Source organism: Mus pahari, chromosome 2 (assembly GCF_900095145.1).
Source record: "Mus pahari chromosome 2, PAHARI_EIJ_v1.1, whole genome shotgun sequence".
Taxonomy (NCBI): domain Eukaryota; kingdom Metazoa; phylum Chordata; class Mammalia; order Rodentia; family Muridae; genus Mus; species Mus pahari.
This window is the reverse complement of record NC_034591.1, coordinates 76,275,783-76,295,811: the sequence shown is the minus strand read 5'-3', so window position 1 is coordinate 76,295,811 and position 20,029 is coordinate 76,275,783. Positions and strand designations below refer to the sequence as shown.

The window sequence follows — 20,029 nt, the reverse complement described above, 5'->3', positions numbered from 1 at the left end:
ACTATGTTCATAGCAGCCTTATTTATAATAGCCAGAAGCTGGAAAGAACCCAGATGTCCCTCAATAGAGGAATGGATACAGAAAATGTGGTACATTTACTCAGTGAAGTACTACTCAGCTATTAAAAACAATGAATTTATGAAATTCTTGGCCAAACTTTCTAAAGAGACCTGAGTTCAGTACTCCGACTTAGGTTTTAGAAGGATTCATCCATTTTGTCTGGCAACACTGAAGTCAATTCAGACCTTTTTGGTTTCAGTAGTCCTGTATTGTTTGGAGGAGGCTCCTCACCTGAAACTTCTCCTTAGCCAGGAAGGCTGAGTCCTCTGTTGGTGTGGGAGATCTCGCTGGATGGAGCCTCCAATGAAATATTCCATGTGAAAAAGCTACATATCATCATGCTTTATTAAGTTGAGTACGTAGTGAGTCCTCTAGCCAGCTGACCAATAGTAGACTTAATCTGAGAATTTTTGTGCAGAGACAAAGGAGATTAAGGCTTGTTTGTTTGTATTTTAAGTAAAAAAAAAAAAAAAAAGCTGCAGTCATATCACACCTAGTGTAGGCTAGAGGGTCTTTATGGTGTAACCATTGATCTTGTAAAACATCACACAAGGCCATTCCTCTAGAGCAGTGACTCTCAACCTTCCAAATGCTGTGACCCTTCAACAAGTTCCTTATGTTGTGGTTACCTCCAACCATAAAATTATTTTTGTTGCTACTTCATAACTAATTTTTCTACTGTTATGAATCATAATGTAAATATCAGATAAGCAGGATATCTGATATCTGACCCCTGTGAAAGGGTTGCTCAAACAAAGATGTCGTGATCCAAAGGTTGAGAATTACTGCTTTAGAGGAACTAAACTGTTTTTATGTACCACAACCCTTTCTTACCGGGAAATGAGGGCCATTGTGGCATTGTAAGGAACTTTATCAAGAGAACTGAAAAGACTTTTGTTTACAGACAAATGTGGCTCCGAAGGGACAACCTGACCTTTCTTAACCTATTTCACAATACCCAGGCATAGGCTGCTAAAATCTGTAGAAGGTAAACTGAACTGAGGATTATTGAAGAGCAACCATACTGTAGAGTGGATGATGACACATCAATACTAGTTTAAGGAAAAAAGGAAACTTAGCACAATGCAACATGAGAGATCCTAGTTTATACACCAGAGGGCTCAGCCAACATCAGGAAGCGCTGTCCTTGGAGTGCATGCACAGTTTCCAAGAACTGAGAACATGGGTTTAGACAGAGAGCCTCAGAAGATCTGTGCTCTACTTTCAATGAGATCATTAAAAGGGCGTGAGGGAGGTTCCCCGTGGTCTCAGGTGAACCCTCTGGAATGTACTTTAGGTTCTCTCCTGTTCCACAAAGGGGAAGGGAAACTGTCATGCCGTTTTGTAGTTTTACAGAAGGAAGTCATGAATCCTAACAATTTTAAAATGTGTTGGTGGGTATATCAGAGAGATAAGAGAAGCTTTTCTGTAGGCCTCACATGCTGTCTGATGACATTCTTAGCTTTTGGGTTGGTAGAAGGTAGGAATCCAATAAATTTAATACATTCCAGAAGGGTTTCCTCTATCCGTTACAGGGTGTTAGTCCTGACCCAGAGGTCAGAAATAACAGCTATTTAGGCACTAAAGCTAGCCCAAGATAAGGTCATTAGCTTCTGGACCTGCAACATTCCAGCCTCTCCACATTGTTGCAGTTCTAGTTGATCTCCCAGACACAGCTTCTTCACTGGAATTCTCATTCACAAGATCAAGATATTCATCAAAGTAAGCCAGACTGAGACAAGCATTACATGTGTTCTTTCAGTTGTTTCCTAGATTTACTTATAGTCACATAAAACCATTTCTGTACACAGTGTGAAAGATTACAGGAAAGAGATTAGTGGGGTAGGGAGGGGAGGACAGGACAGTGAGCAGCTGGGTATGAAGGTGTTCTACACACAGGATATAATTGAAAGAGATTGTCTTTAGGGGACCCAGCACTATGTACTGGGAAAACACCAACTTAAAATTAAATAAGTACAACTCTGAAAGAGAAGATGAACTTTTCTGCCCAAATTTCCAAATGTAAGAATTTGTTCATCTGAAAACAAAAGGGAAACACAGCAAAGGACACTTCAGCATATGGCCTGGATGCAAGGCATGCCCTCATTTAGGAATCTTCTTTCTGAGGCCCAATTGAAAAGGCAGGACTATAGTGCAAAGAACCCTAAACCTAGGAGGAGTCATGGGTATGCTGGTTGGTCTGCAGCATTATATGCAGTATATTAGGGTTATTAGGAATGTCTCTGAAGATGGTTAAACTTGTCAGAATTGAGTGTTGAGAAATGAGAGAGAGAGAGAGAGAGAGAGAGAGAGAGAGAGAGAGAGAGAGAGAGAGAGAGNAGAGAGAGAGGAAGAGAAGAGAAGAGAAGAGAAGAGAAGAGAAGAGAAGAGAAGAGAAGAGAAGAGAAGAGAAGAGAAGAGAAGAGAAGAGAAGAGAAAAGAGATCTTACAGGGATCTATGTGCTTTTGATTTCTGGGCTAGGGCACCTGCTAGTGGTGGGGTAACAGTGAGGCTATGCATGGTGTTTGGCAGTATCTCACACAGACTGAAGCATTTGTGAGACCCATATCTTTGCTCTTACAAGGCCAGAGCGCCAGCTGCCAAAAGAGTTGATTAGGTTATCAGAGCTTCAATTGTGGCACAAGTTACAACTGAAGGTGTAGCCAGAAGGCCTAGAAATGGACTCTGATGTGCCCTAGGCAAAGTACAAGTGCTCTTGGCTGATCCATATCTATAAACGTTTAGTGGTTATGATTCCAGGACTTCTGTAGAAAGGCTTCTGTGGCAACCACGTTCCTGAAAGGGACAACTTTCAGTAACTATTAGACAGTCACTATTAGATTGAGATTGGTAGACACGGCATGGATGCAGAAAGAGCAGACAGGCATCTCTGGAAGCAAAACTGACCTTTTAATCAGAACAACTGAAGGGTGGAGAGTGTGCACAAGGCACAGGGGGCTATGGGTGTATAGGGTCAGAAAGGGGAACTTTGGGGATGTAAATTACTTGATCAGGTCAGTTGCCTTGCAGCCTTAGAGTGGCAGATACCAGGTCTTTCAAGTGAGGTGTTCCCAGCATATGAAGTAATAAGCATTTCATTCGGAAGAGGTCTGGGGCTGAGTGAGAGAAAAGTCAATGGTATGTTTCCTCCTCTTTCTCCTTTTCCTTCTCCTCTTCCTCCTCTTCCGCCTCCTCCTCCTCTTCCTCTTCTTCTAATTAATTTCTTAATTCTTCTCTCATATATCACATCCCAACTGCAGTTTCCCCTCGCTCCTCTCCACCCAGTCCTTCTCTCTCTCTCTCTCTCAGGCCTACACCTCCTCTGTTTCCCTTCAGATAAGAACAGGCCACCCAGAGACATCAACCAAACAAGGCATAACAAGTTACAGTGAGACTAGGCACTACCCCTTGTACTAAGGCTGAACAAGGCAACCCAGTAGGAGGAAAAGGCTCCCAAAAGCAGGCAGAAGAGTCAGAGACAGGCTCTGCTCCCACTGTTGGGAGTCCCACAAAAAATAGATAGATAGATAGATAGATAGATAGATAGATAGATAGATAGATAGATAGATAAAGGCCCACCTTGTTTGTTGGTTCAGTCTCTGTGAGTCCCTATGAGCCCTGCTTAGTTGATTGGGTGGGCCTTGTTCTTGTGGTGTCCTTGACCCCTCTGGCTCCTATAGACCTTTCTCTCCCTCTTCTCTGGGGTTCCTCTGGCACTGTCTGATCTTTGTGAGTGTCTGTATCTGTTCCCATCAGTTGCTGGATGAAGTTTCTCTGATTGTGCTAGGCTCCAGTACTGTGGTTTGGAGAATGCATTTAGGAAGCCCTGCCACCTGTAAAATCTTAAGCTGAGAGTTTGTTTGTTTTGTTTTTGTTTTTATTTACAGTCCAAATGCTGCTTCCCCTCCTGGTTCCAGACAGAGCACCCTGTTGGGGAAGGTTTGAATTAAGTTGTCACATTTTGGAACTGTAGCTGTTTGTACCCTTCATGAACATTGTAAACACGTGTTGCCAAACACAGGTTCCCATATCTCTCCTGGAATGGATCCAGGCCACAGGGTCTTGTGTCATTGCTGCCAGCCACCAGGACATTGCAGAATGGAGAACTTCCCCCATTAAAAGAGGAATTGAAAAGGCAAATTAAAATAAAGAAACTGGATTACTTCTGACTTCATTTAAAAAATGAAAACAACTTCTCCCAGTCAGTCCTTGGATCTAGGCTGCACAGCAGAAGAGACCAGAGTGTGTGACCTGCATATGGGCCATAATTCTTTGAAAATGACTTTCCCATTAATTGCCACAACTCTCGCCCAGGCAACTTGCAGTTCATTTTCCTGGCCTTTTGTCGGCTCCCCTTTTAGGAGTATGTCCTGAGGCTAATTTTTCAATAAGGAAAGATCTGTTACTGTGTGATACCAAAGCCACAAGTTGGCCTCCTGCCAAGTGACTCTGTCCTAAGCTTGCTTCTGAAGTGTAAGGTACAGTGTCGACTTTCATCTAGGAGATAAAAGTTCCATCTGGCAGGGTAGCCAGCATCTTAGCCTTTTCTCACGGTGAAGACCGAGAGCCAGGCCTGTTAGAGTGACCAGCAGCATCAACTGAGAAAGAGAATTTGTGCATATTCAACCTCTCTACACTTTCCCCAAAGTACACAGATATGTATTGTGGGACTTAACATTGAAGGCAAGATAATTAGCTTTAAGAGGCAAGTCCAGCTGGACCTGGTGGCACTGATCTGTAATCTCAGCTGCCTAGGAGGCTAAGGCAGGTGAGTTCTATGTTCAAAGCCTGCTTGGAATACAGAATGCATTCATGCCAGCTTGAGCAAGGTAATGAGACTCTACCTGAAAGTAAAAAGTATAAAATGGGCCAAGGATATAGGACTGTACTTATAAAGATTGGAAAGAGTGGAAGGGGAAAGGGAGACTGGGGAAAGACAATGACTGACAGATAGACAAACGACAGAGACAGACACAGAGAGAAAGGGGGAGAGGAACAGACGGGGGGAGGATAAGGAGGGAGGGGGAAGAAAGAGAGACCCCTTTGTGATTCCAGCATTCTTGCTGATGAGTTTCTTGACTTCTCGAGACTTCTGAACCCATTTCCTGAGTCCAGCGAGAGTCAACTCTGGCATGTCGTCACTGAGCTTGCTGTGCCCTAGGTCTCTTCACCTGTGTCATTCTTCTCACAAGACTTCCTGTTCTCCCTCTTCCTGTCTTTTAGAACCTAGCTCAAATATGGCTGAAAAAGAATACTTCTTTGTTTTGGGGGGAGTTTTTTGAGACAGGGTCTATCTATGTACTACTGTCCTGGTACTCACTCTGTAGAGCAGAGCTCAGAGATCCACCTGCCTTTGCCTCCCAAGTGCTGAGATTGCTTACTACCACTAGACTTATTTGTCCATTCTTATGTACAGTTGATATCTTAGTGTAAATCTCCCAGGGCAGTGACTTATACACTTAAAGTAAAATGATGAATTTTGATACACGTAATATATCACACAGGTCTATTCTTCCAGTCTTCATTTTTCTTATCATTTGTTACGGATAAAGAGTTGTGTACATTTGCCATTCAGTTTTCCCCTCTTCTATTAAAACTGCAGTTCACTGAGGTATGAGGAAGGGCCTCGCCTACTGTCTTAGGGTTTCTATTGCTGGGATTAAACACTGTGACTTAAAGCAGCTTGAGGAGAAAGGAAGGGATTTAGTTCATCTTACAACTCTCAGGCCATACTCCATCACTGAAGGAGGTCAGGGCTGGAACTGAAGCAGATGCCATGAAGGGACACTGTGGCTTTTTCTGCCTGCTTCTTTATATAGCTCAGGTCCAACTGCCCAGGGGTGGCACTGCCCATCGTTCACTTGTCCCTCCCACATCAAGCAATCAAAAAATACCCTGTAGATTTACCTATAGAGAATCTGATGGACATGGTTTCTCAATTAATATTCCCTCTTCCCAAAATATGTCTGGATTCGTGTCAAATTGGCAAAACCAACCAACAAACCTACTTTACCCCCTGTGGGGTTGTGAACATCAAAGGTGCCAAACAGCTACTTGTCAAATAAATAATAAATTGAAGAACACAAAGACTATAATTTCAGCCCTTTCCTGAGTCATCTCTGCCTGTGTCTGTTTTAAATTCCTGCTCAGTATTCCAAGATTACCTGGTAAGTGCCTATTGACTGACTGATGGCCTTCTCCATAGTCATATTACTATTCTCAAAGGTCCATTATATACTCCTGTCTTCAACATTTTTTAATATATTATCTGATGTCATTAACTATCACCAACCCTGCTGTGTATGAGACCCAGAGTATGGGCATGTTGTGTGGAGTTCTAGAAAGTTACATGGGCCAGAGCTGAAGAAGAATTTATCAGTATTGCCTGGAGTTGGCCTTTAATGATGATCTACTAGAGAATCTTAGATGGCTTAGACCAATGTCTTATCTGTAAAACACACACTTCCTTTGCCTGTTCGACATTAGGATCAAAATATGGAGAGTAAACAGCAATGTTACAGCCTGGAGTTTTCTTTCTTTTCTTTTCTTTTTTTTTTTTTAATTTTTTTATTTTATTTTATTTTTTTTAATTATTATTTTCTTTATTTACATTTCAAATGCTATCCCGAAAGTTCCCTATACCCCCCGCCCCTGCTCCCCTACCCACCCACTCCCACTACTTGGCCCTGGCCTTCCCTTGTGCTGGGTCATATAAAGTTTGCAAGACCAAGGGGCCTCTATTCCCAATGATGGCCGATTAGGCCATCCTCTGCTACATATGCAGCTAGAGACACAAGCTCAGGGGGTACTGGTTAGTTAATATTGTTGTTCCACCTACAGGGTTGCATCCCCCTTCAGCTCCTTGGGTACTTTCTCTAGCTCCTCCATTAGGGGCCCTGTGTTCCATCCAATAGCTGGCTGTGAGCATCCACTTCAGTGTTTGCCAGGCACTGGCATAGCCTCACAAGAGGCCACAATATCAGGGTCCCTTCAGGAGAATCTTGCTGGCATGAGCATTAGTATCTAGGTTTGGTGACAGCCTGGAGTTTTCTTCGTGTTCTTCTATTTTGATGACCGTGTTCCTCTATCTCCCTATATTTCCCTAGTTATTAAGTAAGTGCTCTAGATGCTTTTTTAATTATTAAATGTTCACTTCATAAGGTAGAAAGGTGTTAGGAAGGATAAATGTATATTTATGTGGTTTTGAAGTGAAGAATTGGAAATGTTGAAACAATAACAGAGACTAGATTTGTCAATGTCTTCTGTTTGAACTAAAATGTTGTGTTCAAAACCAATCACCTGTAGCCACTGTGATACAGATTTTTTTATTTTTATTTCTTAAAGCCTCTCAGTGTTAGTAGCTTCTACTCTGGGGATACCTCAGAGGTTTGCAGGATGAGTATCTTACTGGTGTTGTCCACAAGAGAAGGGTCCCAAGGTGGAACAATCAAGAGACACCCAAAGCTTGTTGCATGTCCTCATGGCTGGAGGCTTCTCACAGATTGCTGGATCTCTGTGCTTTGTCATTGGGGAGTGGTGTTCTGGGCCCCTGGAGAATCCTCAGACATTTTGTTCTCTAGCCTGCCCTCAGCCTATGTCTTGAACTCTGAAACATCTGTGTTCTTTGCAGGTTCCTGCTGATGATGGGTGTGCTGTTCTGCTGTGGAGCCGGTTTCTTCATTCGCCGGCGCATGTATCCACCACCACTCATTGAGGAGCCCACATTCAATGTGTCCTATACCAGGCAGCCACCAAATCCTGCTCCAGGTCAGCCAGCCTCCTTATAATCTTAAACCAGCCTCCTTATAACAGCCTCCTTGTCTGTCCTCCTTATAATCTGTGTGAGCTCTTCAGACATCTTGTATGCCCCAGAGTGTGCTAGAAGAGATAAATCAGGCTATTTGGTCATTTAAGTTCTGATGTGCAACTTTATTGTTTGTTCCTGCTGGTCGCAATGCAATGTACTGTGTGTGTATCATCTCGCGTCCTTATTTTGTTACTGATGTATTTGCTGGGGCCCTGCCTCATCTGTTCTTCTGTCGAATTGGTTTTCTCTTGAGGTAGCAGAGGGCAAAAGAACGTCGGCAGGGGCAAATCTTGATCTTGAGAGATTTTTAGGTTTGCTGTTCAGTAATAAAACGTGTACTATCTAAAAGTCTAGATTACTTTGCTGCTATAGTTGACCTGCCTGAGTTCCTCTGAAGCCAGAACCTGCAGTATTGGCCTCAGAGGTTTAGTACTTCATAAATAGCAGCGAGGGATTAGGTAAAGGATTAATTGCTAGGACCTATTCCCTCTTGTCCGGAAGCTTCTCACTTGTCAGGCTTGGGGAAGGTTTGGAGCAATAAACTTCTATTGAACCAAGAGAAGACAGTCACACTCGCAGAAGGAAAAACTTTTATACTACCAAGATGAATAAACTCACATAAATTCTTATACACATTCATGCCTCTCCATTAAAACCAACTGGGTTCACCTTACATACTTATCTCATAATTAGATACTTAACGGACACACACGTCCATACTTACATATGTTTATGGAGCAAAAGACCAAGCGCCAGTGCAGAAAGAACTCACTCATTCTGGATGAAAAATGAGTTCCAATCTTTATTTCATAGAAAAAGGAAACACTTCTACACTTTTATTTCAAGATGAATTAAACCTGAGTCTATAAGAAGAAAGTTCTGTCCTCTTTAGTAAGACGAAGCCTGCCTTGCTATTAAGAAAAGACCTGTTCTGGGTTTGGTGGCTGATGATGGATTCTCAGATCCAAACCCAGATACTAATGCACATGCCAGCAAGATTTTGCTGACAGGACCCTGATATAGCGGCCTCTTGTGAGGCTATGCCAGTGCCTGGCAAACACAGAAGTTGATGCTCACAGTCAGCTATTGGATGGAACACAGGGCCCNCAATGGAGGAGCTAGAGNAAGTACCCAAGGNGNTGNAGGGGGCTNCAACCCTGTAGNTGNAACAACANTATGAACTAACCAGTACCCCCTGAGCTNGNGTCTCTAGCTGCATATNTAGCAGAAGATGGCCTAATCGGCCATCATTGGGAAGAGAGGCCCCTTGGTCTTGTAAACTTTATATGACCCAGCACANGGGAAGGCCAGGGCCAAGTAGTGGGAGTGGGTGGATAGGGGAGCAGGGGTGGGGGTGGGGGGTTTGGGAAATTTCAGGATAGCATTTAAAATGTAAATAAAGAAAATAATAATAAATTAAAAAAAAAAAGAAAGGACCCGTTCTTTCCCATGGTAAGGAACAGCCTGCCTGCTCCTTCTGCTCTGTCTGCAGCTTCTCTTTTTTCCTCTTTCCCTCTGCATTCTACATACTTCTCTCCTAGTTTTTTAATCTGCCTTATACTTTCTAAGTTATTCCTCTTTCTTCCTCTTTCCCTCGGCGTTTTATACACTACTCTCTTAATTTTTTAAGTTGCCTTATAATTTCTAAGTTATTCTACTCTGCATTCTCCTACTCTTGCTCTTCCTGCTCTGATGTGACAATGACAGTGTCCTTACTCTCAGTGCCTTTACTCCCAATGCTCTGCTTGCCAAGAGATCCACAGGGGTTTTCCAAACATCCCTTTTTTACAAACGTTCACTAGAAGTTCAAACATAAATTCAAATCATATATTGAGTAGGAAGTGTACAAGAGAGAATGTTTATATGCATTAATAGTAAGTAATTGTAGAGCAGCAGTAAACACCTTCATAGAAGTTACCAGTGTCCTTGTAGAACATATTACGTGAAGCAATGTTTCAATATCAAAGAGAATTAGCTATTTCTTGGTTCTTACAAGACAATTTTTCCTTAACTATGAATGTTCCCCATATTATAATAGTTGGTGCTGCCTCTCCTCAAGACACAGGCTGGTATAGGGGTTTTGACAGTGAATCTGAGGTTCCCTTGCCTGGAAAGAATCGTCTGTACATAGAGAATTGCACGGTGCCAGAAGGCAGAGTAGACAGGCACTGCTCATCCTGATTCTGGACTAAAGATTTTATGATTCATGAATTTGAGGGCCAGAATGTTGACTGCATTCACACCACTGTGCTCCCAGTCCTGCTGCTGTGCTCCCAGGGACACTGCTGGGTTCCCAGGCACACTGCTGTGCTCCCAGTCCTGCTGCTGTGCTCCCAGGCACACTGCTGTGCTCCCAGTTATGCTTCTGTGCTCCCAGTCAAGCTGCTGTGCTCCCAGTCATGCTGCTGTGCTCCCAGGCACACTGCTCTGCTCCCAGGCACACTGCTGTGCTCCCAGTTATGCTTCTGTGCTCCCAGTCATGCTGCTGTGCTCCCAGATACACCGCTCTGCTCCCAGTTCTGCTGCTGTGCTCCCAGGCACACTGCTCTGCTCCCAGTCACGCTGCTGTGCTCCCAGATACACCGCTCTGCTCCCAAGCACACTGCTCTGCTCCCAGTCCTGCTGCTGTGCTCCCAGGCACACTGCTCTGCTCCCAGTCACACTGCTGTGCTCCCAGGCATGCCTCAGGTAGATGACTGGACTTGGAAGGACAGTTCTTTCCTTTTGCAACATTTCTATTATACAGAACAAGTCCAATAGATCTTCTCAACAGCTTATGGACTATAATGAACAAAACTATAGTTAAAAATTTGCTTGGAAAAAGTTCACTTAGAGACTAGGACTAATGTATTCTTATTATACATACAAATACTAATAGTAAGTTAGATGACAGAGGTCTGTAGGATATGCTGTAGTGTGGGCCATGGTGATTTCATAGGTGTTACCTTCGGACCCATCAGGTTTCGTGCAATAAATAAGCACAGTATTTCATTTGTCCATCATGTTTAAAGGGAATCGAGGAGTGGGACGGTTGAATGTAACAGGCGTTGTAGCCTGTCCTGCTTTCTTGGTAACATGTTCAAGATGCAAAGAGAATTGTCCTTCCACATGACACTTCTACCTGACACTTGGCAGAATTTTCCCTTCCAAAAGATCTTTCTTTAATATTTTTAGGATTATCACCAAGAAAGATGTGAATGTATATTTTCCATGCCAGTTTACTGGGAGCCACACCTTCAATTTTCACTGCAGTTTGGCATCATTTTGTGTTCATACATGAATCTTATTCTTTTGACTTCGAAATTTGTGCTCTGTTGGAACTTAAAACACAAATTTTCATTTAAAACATTAAGTGGCTTCACATTAAAATCATTCATGAGTGGCTTTCATCTGGATCCATCACTCTTGGATAGAGAAAGGGTGTGCAGGACACATGTTCTTCATGTCTATAACTGGCCTAGGGTCAGGACTGATGCTCCTGTAGTCATCCAAATGAGAGCCAACTTGGTGAGCAGGTGATAAAATGAGAGCCACACTTTGGTCTGTGCAGCTCACCTTGAGTGCCCTGTGGTACCTGAGTATTGCCACAGGAGAGTGCATCATGGCCACTCACATGTCTCGTTGTTGACAGCAATGAACCCTGTCTCTGGAACTTTGGTCTCACTTTGGCGACACCCAGTAAATCAAAAGATCTTACCAAATTTTACTTCAGACCTGTATTTTTCCTGAGAAACATTGGTTGCCCTTTTTTCCACAGTTAATAATCTCACACTGGCCCTCTCTGTCTTCTAAGAAGGAGAGGAACATGTAGTTGGAGCTAAAAACTACAACTCAGCGCTCTGAATCCAGCTTTGAGGACAGAAACCTAATTATCTAGATGCCACTCACTGTTGATTTAGTATTAACTTTCCAACACTTGATTTTGTAGCTAAAGAGCTCGGGTCTTTCATACTCTGTATGCATATACTGAGTCCCTCAAGCAACCCCATGCACATTTCATGGCTTACATCCTGTGAAGTAGCCCAAAGCATTCACACAGATTCTGTGCATGCATAGATTGTTTTCTTAACATTATTTCATAGACAATATAGTATTAAGAGACGTTTGTATAATACTTATATTTCTCTAAAATCTTGAATAATCGAGAGTTCATTTAGTATATATGGAAATATGTTTGTGGTTATAAACTGTGCCATTTGATACAAGAAACTTGGACATTTGCAGATTTGGCTACCTATAATGGGTTCTAGATGCCAAAGATGACTATGTATAGTTGCTGTAATGGCTAGTGTACATCAACTTGACACAAGCTAGGGTTATCAGAGAAGTGAGAGCTTCAGCTGAGAAAATGCTCCATAAGATCTGACTGTAGGCAAGCCAGTAGGGCATTTTCTTAATTAGAGATTTACTGGGGAGGGACCAGCCCATTATGGGTTGTACTATCCCTGAGCTTGTAATTCTGAATTCTGTAAGAAAGCAGGCTGAGCAAGCCATGAGGAACANACCAGTAAGCAGCACTCCTCCATGACCTCTGCATCAGCTCCTGCCTCCAGGTTCCTGCTCTGTATATGTTGCTGTCCTGGCTGCCTTTGGTGATGAACTATGATGTGGAAGCATAAGCTGAACACACCCTTTCCTCCTCAAGTTGCTTTGGTCATGGTGTTTCTTTCTTCCTCTTTTTTTAATTTTATTTTTTTTATTAGATATTTTCTTTATTTACGTTTCAAATGTTATCCCCTTTCCTGGTTTCCCCTCCGAAAACCCCCTATCCCCTTCTTCCTCCCCCTGTTCCCTAACCCACCCACTCCCACTTCCTGGCCCTGGCATTCCCCAATACTGGGGCATAGAACATTCACAGGACCAAGGGCCTCTCCTCCCATTGATGACTGACTAGGCCATCCTCTGCTACATATGCAGCTAGAGCCAGGAGTCCCACCCTGTGTTTTCTTGATTGGTGGTTTAATCCCAGGGAGCTCTGGAGGTACTGGTTAGTTCATATTGTTGTTCCTCCTATGGGGCTGCAAACCCCTTCAGCTCCTTGGGTCTTTTCTCTAGCTCCTTCATTGGGGAACCTGTGCTCAGAAGCTTGGAATATCCAAGATACAATTCACAAAACACATGAAACTGAAGAAGGAAGACCAAAGTAAGGATACTTCAATCCTTCTTAGAAGGGGGAACAAAATACCCATGAAAGGAGTTACAGAGACAAAGTGTGAAGCAGAGACTGAAGGAATGACTATCCAGAGACTGCCCCACCTGGGGAGCCATCCATATACAACCACCAATTCCAGACACTATTGTGGATGCCAACAAGAGCTTGCTGTCAGAAGCCTGATATAGCTGTCTCCTGAGAGGCTCTGCCAGTGCCTGACAAATACAGAATGTCATGATGTTTCATCACAGCAATAGTAACCCAAATTAAAACAGTTGCTAACCATAATAGAAGCAAAGTTGGGGTGCTTTTAAGCCAAGTGAACTGAAAACTTCATCTGGCGTTCAGAATAAAGATGATTAAGTAGGCACATACACTGAAGCTGAGCTGGGGAGTGGTTACAGACAAGATTAGTGGATGAGACTGTGTGGCGGTGACATCTCATCAGACTCTTTAAAATGTCAGTAGAGACTTATGAGCTTCAGTTTTAACTAAGCTACTTTAATCCCAGTGGGTGTGAGAGTCTACATCAGGAGGGACACCAAGTTTTGTTTTTTTTTAAACTGCCTGTGAAAACATCAAAGGCCATTAGTCAATCTGCTGGTGGGCGGATGCCAAGGACTAAGGACCCCACTGAGTGTCCTACCTCTTAGATCTGCCTTATGTTCATGTGGTTAAGAGGCTGAGGGAGGTGAAGATTTACACACCCCATGGTGGCACCTGGAAGCATTTAGAAACACAGTGCCCTTATTTTATTCTGTAGCCACCCATGTTGCAGACCCCATTGGCATTAAAGGATCCCCACTGCAGGAGACAAGGATTTAGGTCCCTAGCGCCATTTGTCCCAAATTCCTTTTCTAAGAATGTAAACTTAGTTGAGCATGGTAGCACACAGAGAGTGCATGCCTAGTCAATGCTGAGACATATGCACAGATTTTGTGCATTCATTGTGGGACTCCTTTGGTAATTTAAAGGACAGAAACTGGATTTTAGGGAACTACAAGTTCAGCATGTTTGAGAAACACTACTCTTTCACACTGAGCAATAGTCCCAGCCCTCAACTTTGAGAGAAAGAATTTTACAGTGTAGCCCAGGCTGACCTTTAAACTCAGTGTGTGGTCCAGGCTCTCTTGAGACTTCAGACCTTCCTACAGCAGCCTTGCCCAGTGCTTGGAGTTAAGGGATGCACCAACCCATCTTGCAAGCCTTACTTACTAACGAAGAAAGAAAGGCAGATTTTAGAGAATGAATATTCATTCCTTTGGGCAGGGGGTGACAGTAGTTTATAGTCTGGCGTGAGAAGGAGCTTTAAGTATGTTTGACCCAGCATCCATGTCTGGTATCACTGGTGTGGCCACACTGAAAAGGTACTGCTAGTTGGCCCTGAGAAGTATGATCTGGCATCATAGTTCTGGTATCATCCCATGGACTGAGCAGGGCTTTGTGCTAATGGGAAGGCACAGATAAAGAAGCCGTGGAGACTGAGGCTCCCAGGTAAAGCTCCTTGTGAAGCTGTCCCACCACATGGTTTATTGAAAGCCTGCGGTTTATTGGGAATAGATAACAAATGACAAGTAAGCAGAGTTTGGTAAAAGTTCTGAGAATAAAAAAAAGATGCTGACTGGGATGCCTGAAGTCTGTGAGACTTAGGATGAGTCACTGTCCTTTTTGCACATCTTCCCTGGCCATGGTCCCTCAGATTAGGCTCCACTCCCTTTGAGATGAGAGCTGTGGGTTTTTTGCATCAACACTTACATGCACCTGGAAGTCTCTGCCCAGTTTCCCTCTGGGCTTCACCTCCCTGAACCTTTATTTTTTTTCCCAATTTCAATCTGTGCTTGTAATCCTACTTTGCAGATTTGTCCTGCCCAGAGGATATATGGGTTTCCTTGGGAGCTTTTGTTCTTAACCATAGTATTTGTGATGCAGTTGGCTGTAGCTCTGAGGTGCTTTTGATTTCCATGGAGCCATGCATGCATCTGCCTCACTTGCCAGCCTTGTCTCTGAGGGTTTCATACCTGCAGTGACATCTTCTGCTTTTACTTCCCTGAGTGTGCATCTCTGCTGCAATCAGAACTGGATCCATCTGCTTTCAGTTGTCCTTCCTGGGAGCCTGAGCAGCTGACTCGGTCAGAGCCTTGGCTCTAGATCTTCCAGCTAAATCCTCAGAACTGTGGAGCGGTCTGGATTGTGCACCTCCTTAGAACCTCTGTCCCTGGCTAAGCTGCCCCTATCCCTGCCTTGTTGTCTGTCTGGTGGGAGCCTTCAGCTCTAACCACTAGTAGATACTGCTGCTGCCGTCTCTATAAGCTCTACCACAGGCTTTCCAGCATGTGGAAGTCTGGTAGCTGTCAAGTTTCTCTACTGAAGAAGAACATTCTTGGTAGATATAACTTGCCCATGTGTCATCTATTCTGCTTTTTAAGTATTCTAATGCATCTCCATGTTCAAACATTTTGTAAAATTTTAAGATATCTCCAAATTGCCAATTCCTACAAAATCCATGAACTCACTGTTAAATTGAGTAGCTATACTGTGGGGACATTACAAACGCAGCCCAAGCTATATCTCCAGTACAAAGACAACACCCTTCCATATGCTCCCCTGTCACAGGCAGTGGGGCCTCTTCCTCCTCCTCTGGTCCTCAAGAGCAGAAGGCTCATGTATATGATAGCCACTTACTTCTGCCACAGAAGAAGCAGATGTATCTCAGGAAACTGCCAAGTATACCACATGGGCCTGTGGGAGTTACCTACCTGACTGAGACCTTTGGCCACCCTGGATGACAAATTCTCTTTGCCTTCATAAAATGGTGCAGGAATGGAGACCTTAACTTAAGATGTAGTGAATTTCTGGCAAATTGTGTTCAAAGTGTAATGAGACTGTGATGAATCTGGGCCAAGAGTCAGCTCTACCAAATTTAGCTACCTTGTTTTTTCTCTCTCAGAATTTGTGATGGATATCTGTGTCTCCATAGAATAATCCACCATTCTCTCATTTTCCTGTACTTTATTGCACCCTGAAGACTGATAGGATATTTTAGCAATATCTCTCTCCAGAGGAATTTGAACCCCCTGAGGGCACAGCCATGTATGTTTCTCTTGCTCGTTACCAAATTTAGGTGTTTACTGTCTCAAGAAACGTTCTGTTTCTAATAGACACAATGTGGTGAATGATGGGGCAAGGGGGCCTGGTAGTATTGAGATGTGCCAGATGATGTGTTTTTCTCTTTTGCACTCAGTGTTTGGATATCTGTCTTTCAGGAGCACAGCAAATGGGACCACCATATTACACTGACCCTGGAGGACCCGGGATGAATCCTGTTGGCAATACCATGGCTATGGCTTTCCAGGTCCAGCCCAATTCACCCCACGGAGGCACAACTTACCCACCCCCTCCTTCCTACTGCAACACGCCCCCACCCCCCTATGAACAGGTGGTGAAGGACAAGTAGCAAGATGCTACATCAAAGGCAAAGAGGATGGACAGGCCCTTTTGTATTCCTCCCCATCCTCACTGATACTTGTTGATAGGGTGGTCCAAGGGAAAACTTGGATATTCTCAAAGCAAGCCCAGCTCTCTTTCAAGTTTTTTGTGGAGGACATTTGAATCCACACTGTCTCCTCTGTTGCTTCTGTTTCTGATGTAGTCTGTGCTCTCTGAGAGAGTGTGGCAGCAGTCCCTGAGGGTTGATATTCCTAGGATGACCAGGGTAGATCCTCAGGAGAGGGGCTAAGGGGAAAGGAAGGCATAGCCTGTGTGTCAGGGGGCGGATAAAGCAGCCAGGCTGAGTGAGATGAGACTCGCATGATGCAGTAGTTGGCAGTGAAGTTGGAAGAGACACTATCCACTGTCCCAGCCCATTCTCCTAATAGAAGCTGTGGGGTTGTGTTGTTGATGCTCTTTGGTCTCCACTCACATTTTGAAAATAGGCTTTCCTCTGCAGGAATAGGCAAGACCCAAGTACATATTGCTTCCACTAAAAAATGAGGGTCAGAACCAGACCTCAGTTGGACACCTGTAATTAAATAAAGGCCATTAGAGAGGGGAACTCTTTAAGTTAGGGAAAATTCTCTAAATGGAGACATTGTGTTTTATGAATCATGGCCTGGATTTTCTTTTAGTGCATGTATTGAAGTGAGGGTGTGTCCTTTGAGATCAGATGGAGAGTGTGAACTCTGCAGGGGGTGGGGGTGTCTCTACTCAGAGGGCTCCAACACCCTTTTCTTAGGTAGTTCTGGTAATGGGTTTTATGGACACATTAGGCCAGGTAGTTACATTGACCCTTGGAGAGGAAAAGGACAGCCAAAGAAACTCAGCAAAGCAAGACCAGCATTGCAGAGTAAGAGCTAGGGTTGTATGCGATCCCCGCAGAGATGTGCTGGCCTCAGAAGAGGAGGTGTTTGTGGATAGAACCGTGAAAACCTACTTAGTTGCACAGATGACATAATCAAAAGTAGAGAAAGAAGTGTAGTTAGAGATGCTGTTTCCCAGATGAGAATCAGAGCTCATCCATAGATTTACAAATAGTGGCTGGAGTTGTTAAAAGTATGGAGTTCTTTTCCCTTGCGTAGTTAGTCACGTTGATGTGTATTTAAACCCAGGTTGAGAGCTTGTGTACTAAGAGCAAGGAAGTATAGCTAAGATGTCTAGATTATTTATATGTAGTATGGTGGGGAGTGGGGCTGCAAGGAAGGGGGCTGACATTGTAAGTGAGATAATCAGAATCATTTGATAAACTGTTACTTGTTGAATCAGGCATCCAAAAGTGTCTCTTGAGTGGACATTGAGTATTCTTTACCCACCTACAAGACCAGGAGGCATGGTGTCATTCTCCATTGGGGTATTTATATGAGGTAGAGGTTCGGGAATCGACAGTAGCTGTGTGGGTTTAGTTTAAGGACTGAAAGCATAAGGACTGGTAGACAGTTTCATAGGAACCTTCAGGGAAGGAATGGACACCTTTAAAGACAGTTTGTGGATGCAGATGCTGCCGCCCATCATTGAGCACCCTTGTGTCTCTGGCTTCCTGTCACTGGATCCAGTACCCCTCCATGCTTGGGTCCTTGTTTTACATAAGACAACAAAGCACAAGTATGTCTGCTGTTTACAATCAAGACGACTACATGGTCCAAACATTTCTTCTCTCCTTTATCACTTGTGGCTTTAACTTCAATTTCCTCTGTTCCTTTTTAAAGTCAAGAAGCACAGTCAGAGCTGCCCCTGGAATTGCATCAGGGAACGGCTGATCAAGGCACTCAGTGTCCATGATGAAATCTTATCTTTTTGATAGCAAATCCTTTTGAGAAACTGAACAATTGCTAGGGCTCAGCAGTTTTATACTCCAATGTCTGTGTAAGGTAAATTTTGTTTGCCATTGAGCCCATATTGGAATTCCTTCCAACGTAAACACTGACAATGCCTATGGAAATTGCACTTCTGGGATGTTTCCCAGCATTCTTGTTTTCTTGTGTTTGGTGAGTAAGGCTCACCCCTTCCAGCAGCTCCACTTCTGTGTGCTGAGGTCCTGTAGAGCCAGGGCTTGGGCACAGACCTGAAGCAGACTTGTGCATGCTCTTTCTTGGCAACACTTGGCTCATATTTCTTGTTCTCTTTTGATAGAGTCCTGTTTCCTATGTATTTAAAAAAAAATAAAAGTGAATTTAGTCATATGCTGTGATTTTTTTTTTTTTTTTTTGTGGGAGCAGGACTGGGGAGTGGGAAAGGAGTGGAGATAAAGTTGCTAATGAGAAATTATGCACAACTGATCATGAATTCACATGGGAGGCATGGTAGGGTAGATGATGTGCCCCTCCTACAGAGCTGCACATTAAATGTTCCTGAGGAATATATATGTTCCTCTTGATCAAATGACATGTTTCATAAAACCAAGATAGGAAAAAGTTGTCCAAAGCAAGTAGAGAAGCAGAGTTACTTACCTCACAGGGCATGGTAGCATTGGGGCAGGAAACGTGGCTCTGTTCTTCTACAGTTATTGGCCCTCACTGTAAAGTCCCATTCTAGAGCTGAATGTGGTGTTATTCAGATGTGATACCAACTGGTTGGGGACCTAACCCAAAGGACTGTATGAATGCAGGAGTTCAAGACAGGCTAGATTAGAGAACATCTCTCATGCCAAGACAGCAAGTATCCAGCTGTAGTGTGTAATTTGGCATTTTGAGTATGGCTGATGATTTGGCTGCAACAAGTAAGCTGCATTTTGGATGAATTAGTAAATGACAAAGTTTTATATTATCACTCCTTAAAACACTTGTCTTAGAAGCCTGTCCCCTCTTCTGTTTGTAGACCCACATTTGGAGTATGTATTTCAGGTCTATAGCCAGACCATGTTATTTTCATTGAACAGTCTGAGAGGCACAATCTAATACTAGACAAATTTACAAATTACTTTGTCCTATTGGGGAAATGGAGAAGAAAAGCTTGGGGGGTATCACAGCCAGTCTGCTCAAGAATGCATCTAACGCTGGGTGTGGTGGCGCACACCTTTAATCCCAGCACTCGGGAAGCAGAGGCAGGCAGATTTCTGAGTTTGAGGCCAGCCTGGTCTACAAAGTGAGTTCCAGGACAGCCAGGGCTATACAGAGAAGCCCTGTCTTGAAAAACCAAAAATAAAAAAAAAATGCCTCTAACTAAAGATTGTTGATTCCAGAAGGACAACTGAAAAAACAAAACAAAACAAAACAACTGTGTGGTCTTCCCATCTCTTTACTCTGCACTCTGTGGCTGGGCCTTTTAATAAAGGGCTTTATTTAGTTCTTATTACAAAATAGCCCATCTGACAAGTACATCTGCTCAATACATGGCGGTACATGGATTTTTCAAAGGTCTATTTATACTATTTACATAGAGTCATCAATAAGGTACAACATACAATGACCCATTTCATGTTAAAAACTTACTCAGGGGGAACAAAATACCCATGGAAGGAGTTACAGAAACAAACTTTGGAACTGAGACAGAAGGAAAGACCATCCAGAGACTGCCCCAC

At 43.5% G+C, this 20,029-nt stretch overlaps 1 protein-coding gene across 2 annotated transcripts in view; it reads left to right on the top strand.

The window, feature by feature from the left end:
* Positions 1-20,029, top strand: part of Vopp1 (VOPP1 WW domain binding protein) — a 96,107-nt gene that overhangs the window by 51,285 nt on the left and 24,793 nt on the right. Inside the window, exons 4-5 of one of the 2 annotated variants that reach the window (XM_021189964.1) lie at positions 7,692-7,828; positions 16,284-18,690. In XM_021189964.1, the coding sequence (XP_021045623.1) occupies positions 7,692-7,828; positions 16,284-16,474 (328 nt within the window). In that variant the 3' untranslated portion in view covers positions 16,475-18,690. Of the gene's footprint in view, positions 1-7,691; positions 7,829-16,283; positions 18,691-20,029 lie in introns of those variants that run through there. The other variant, XM_021189965.1, reaches the window with a different exon arrangement.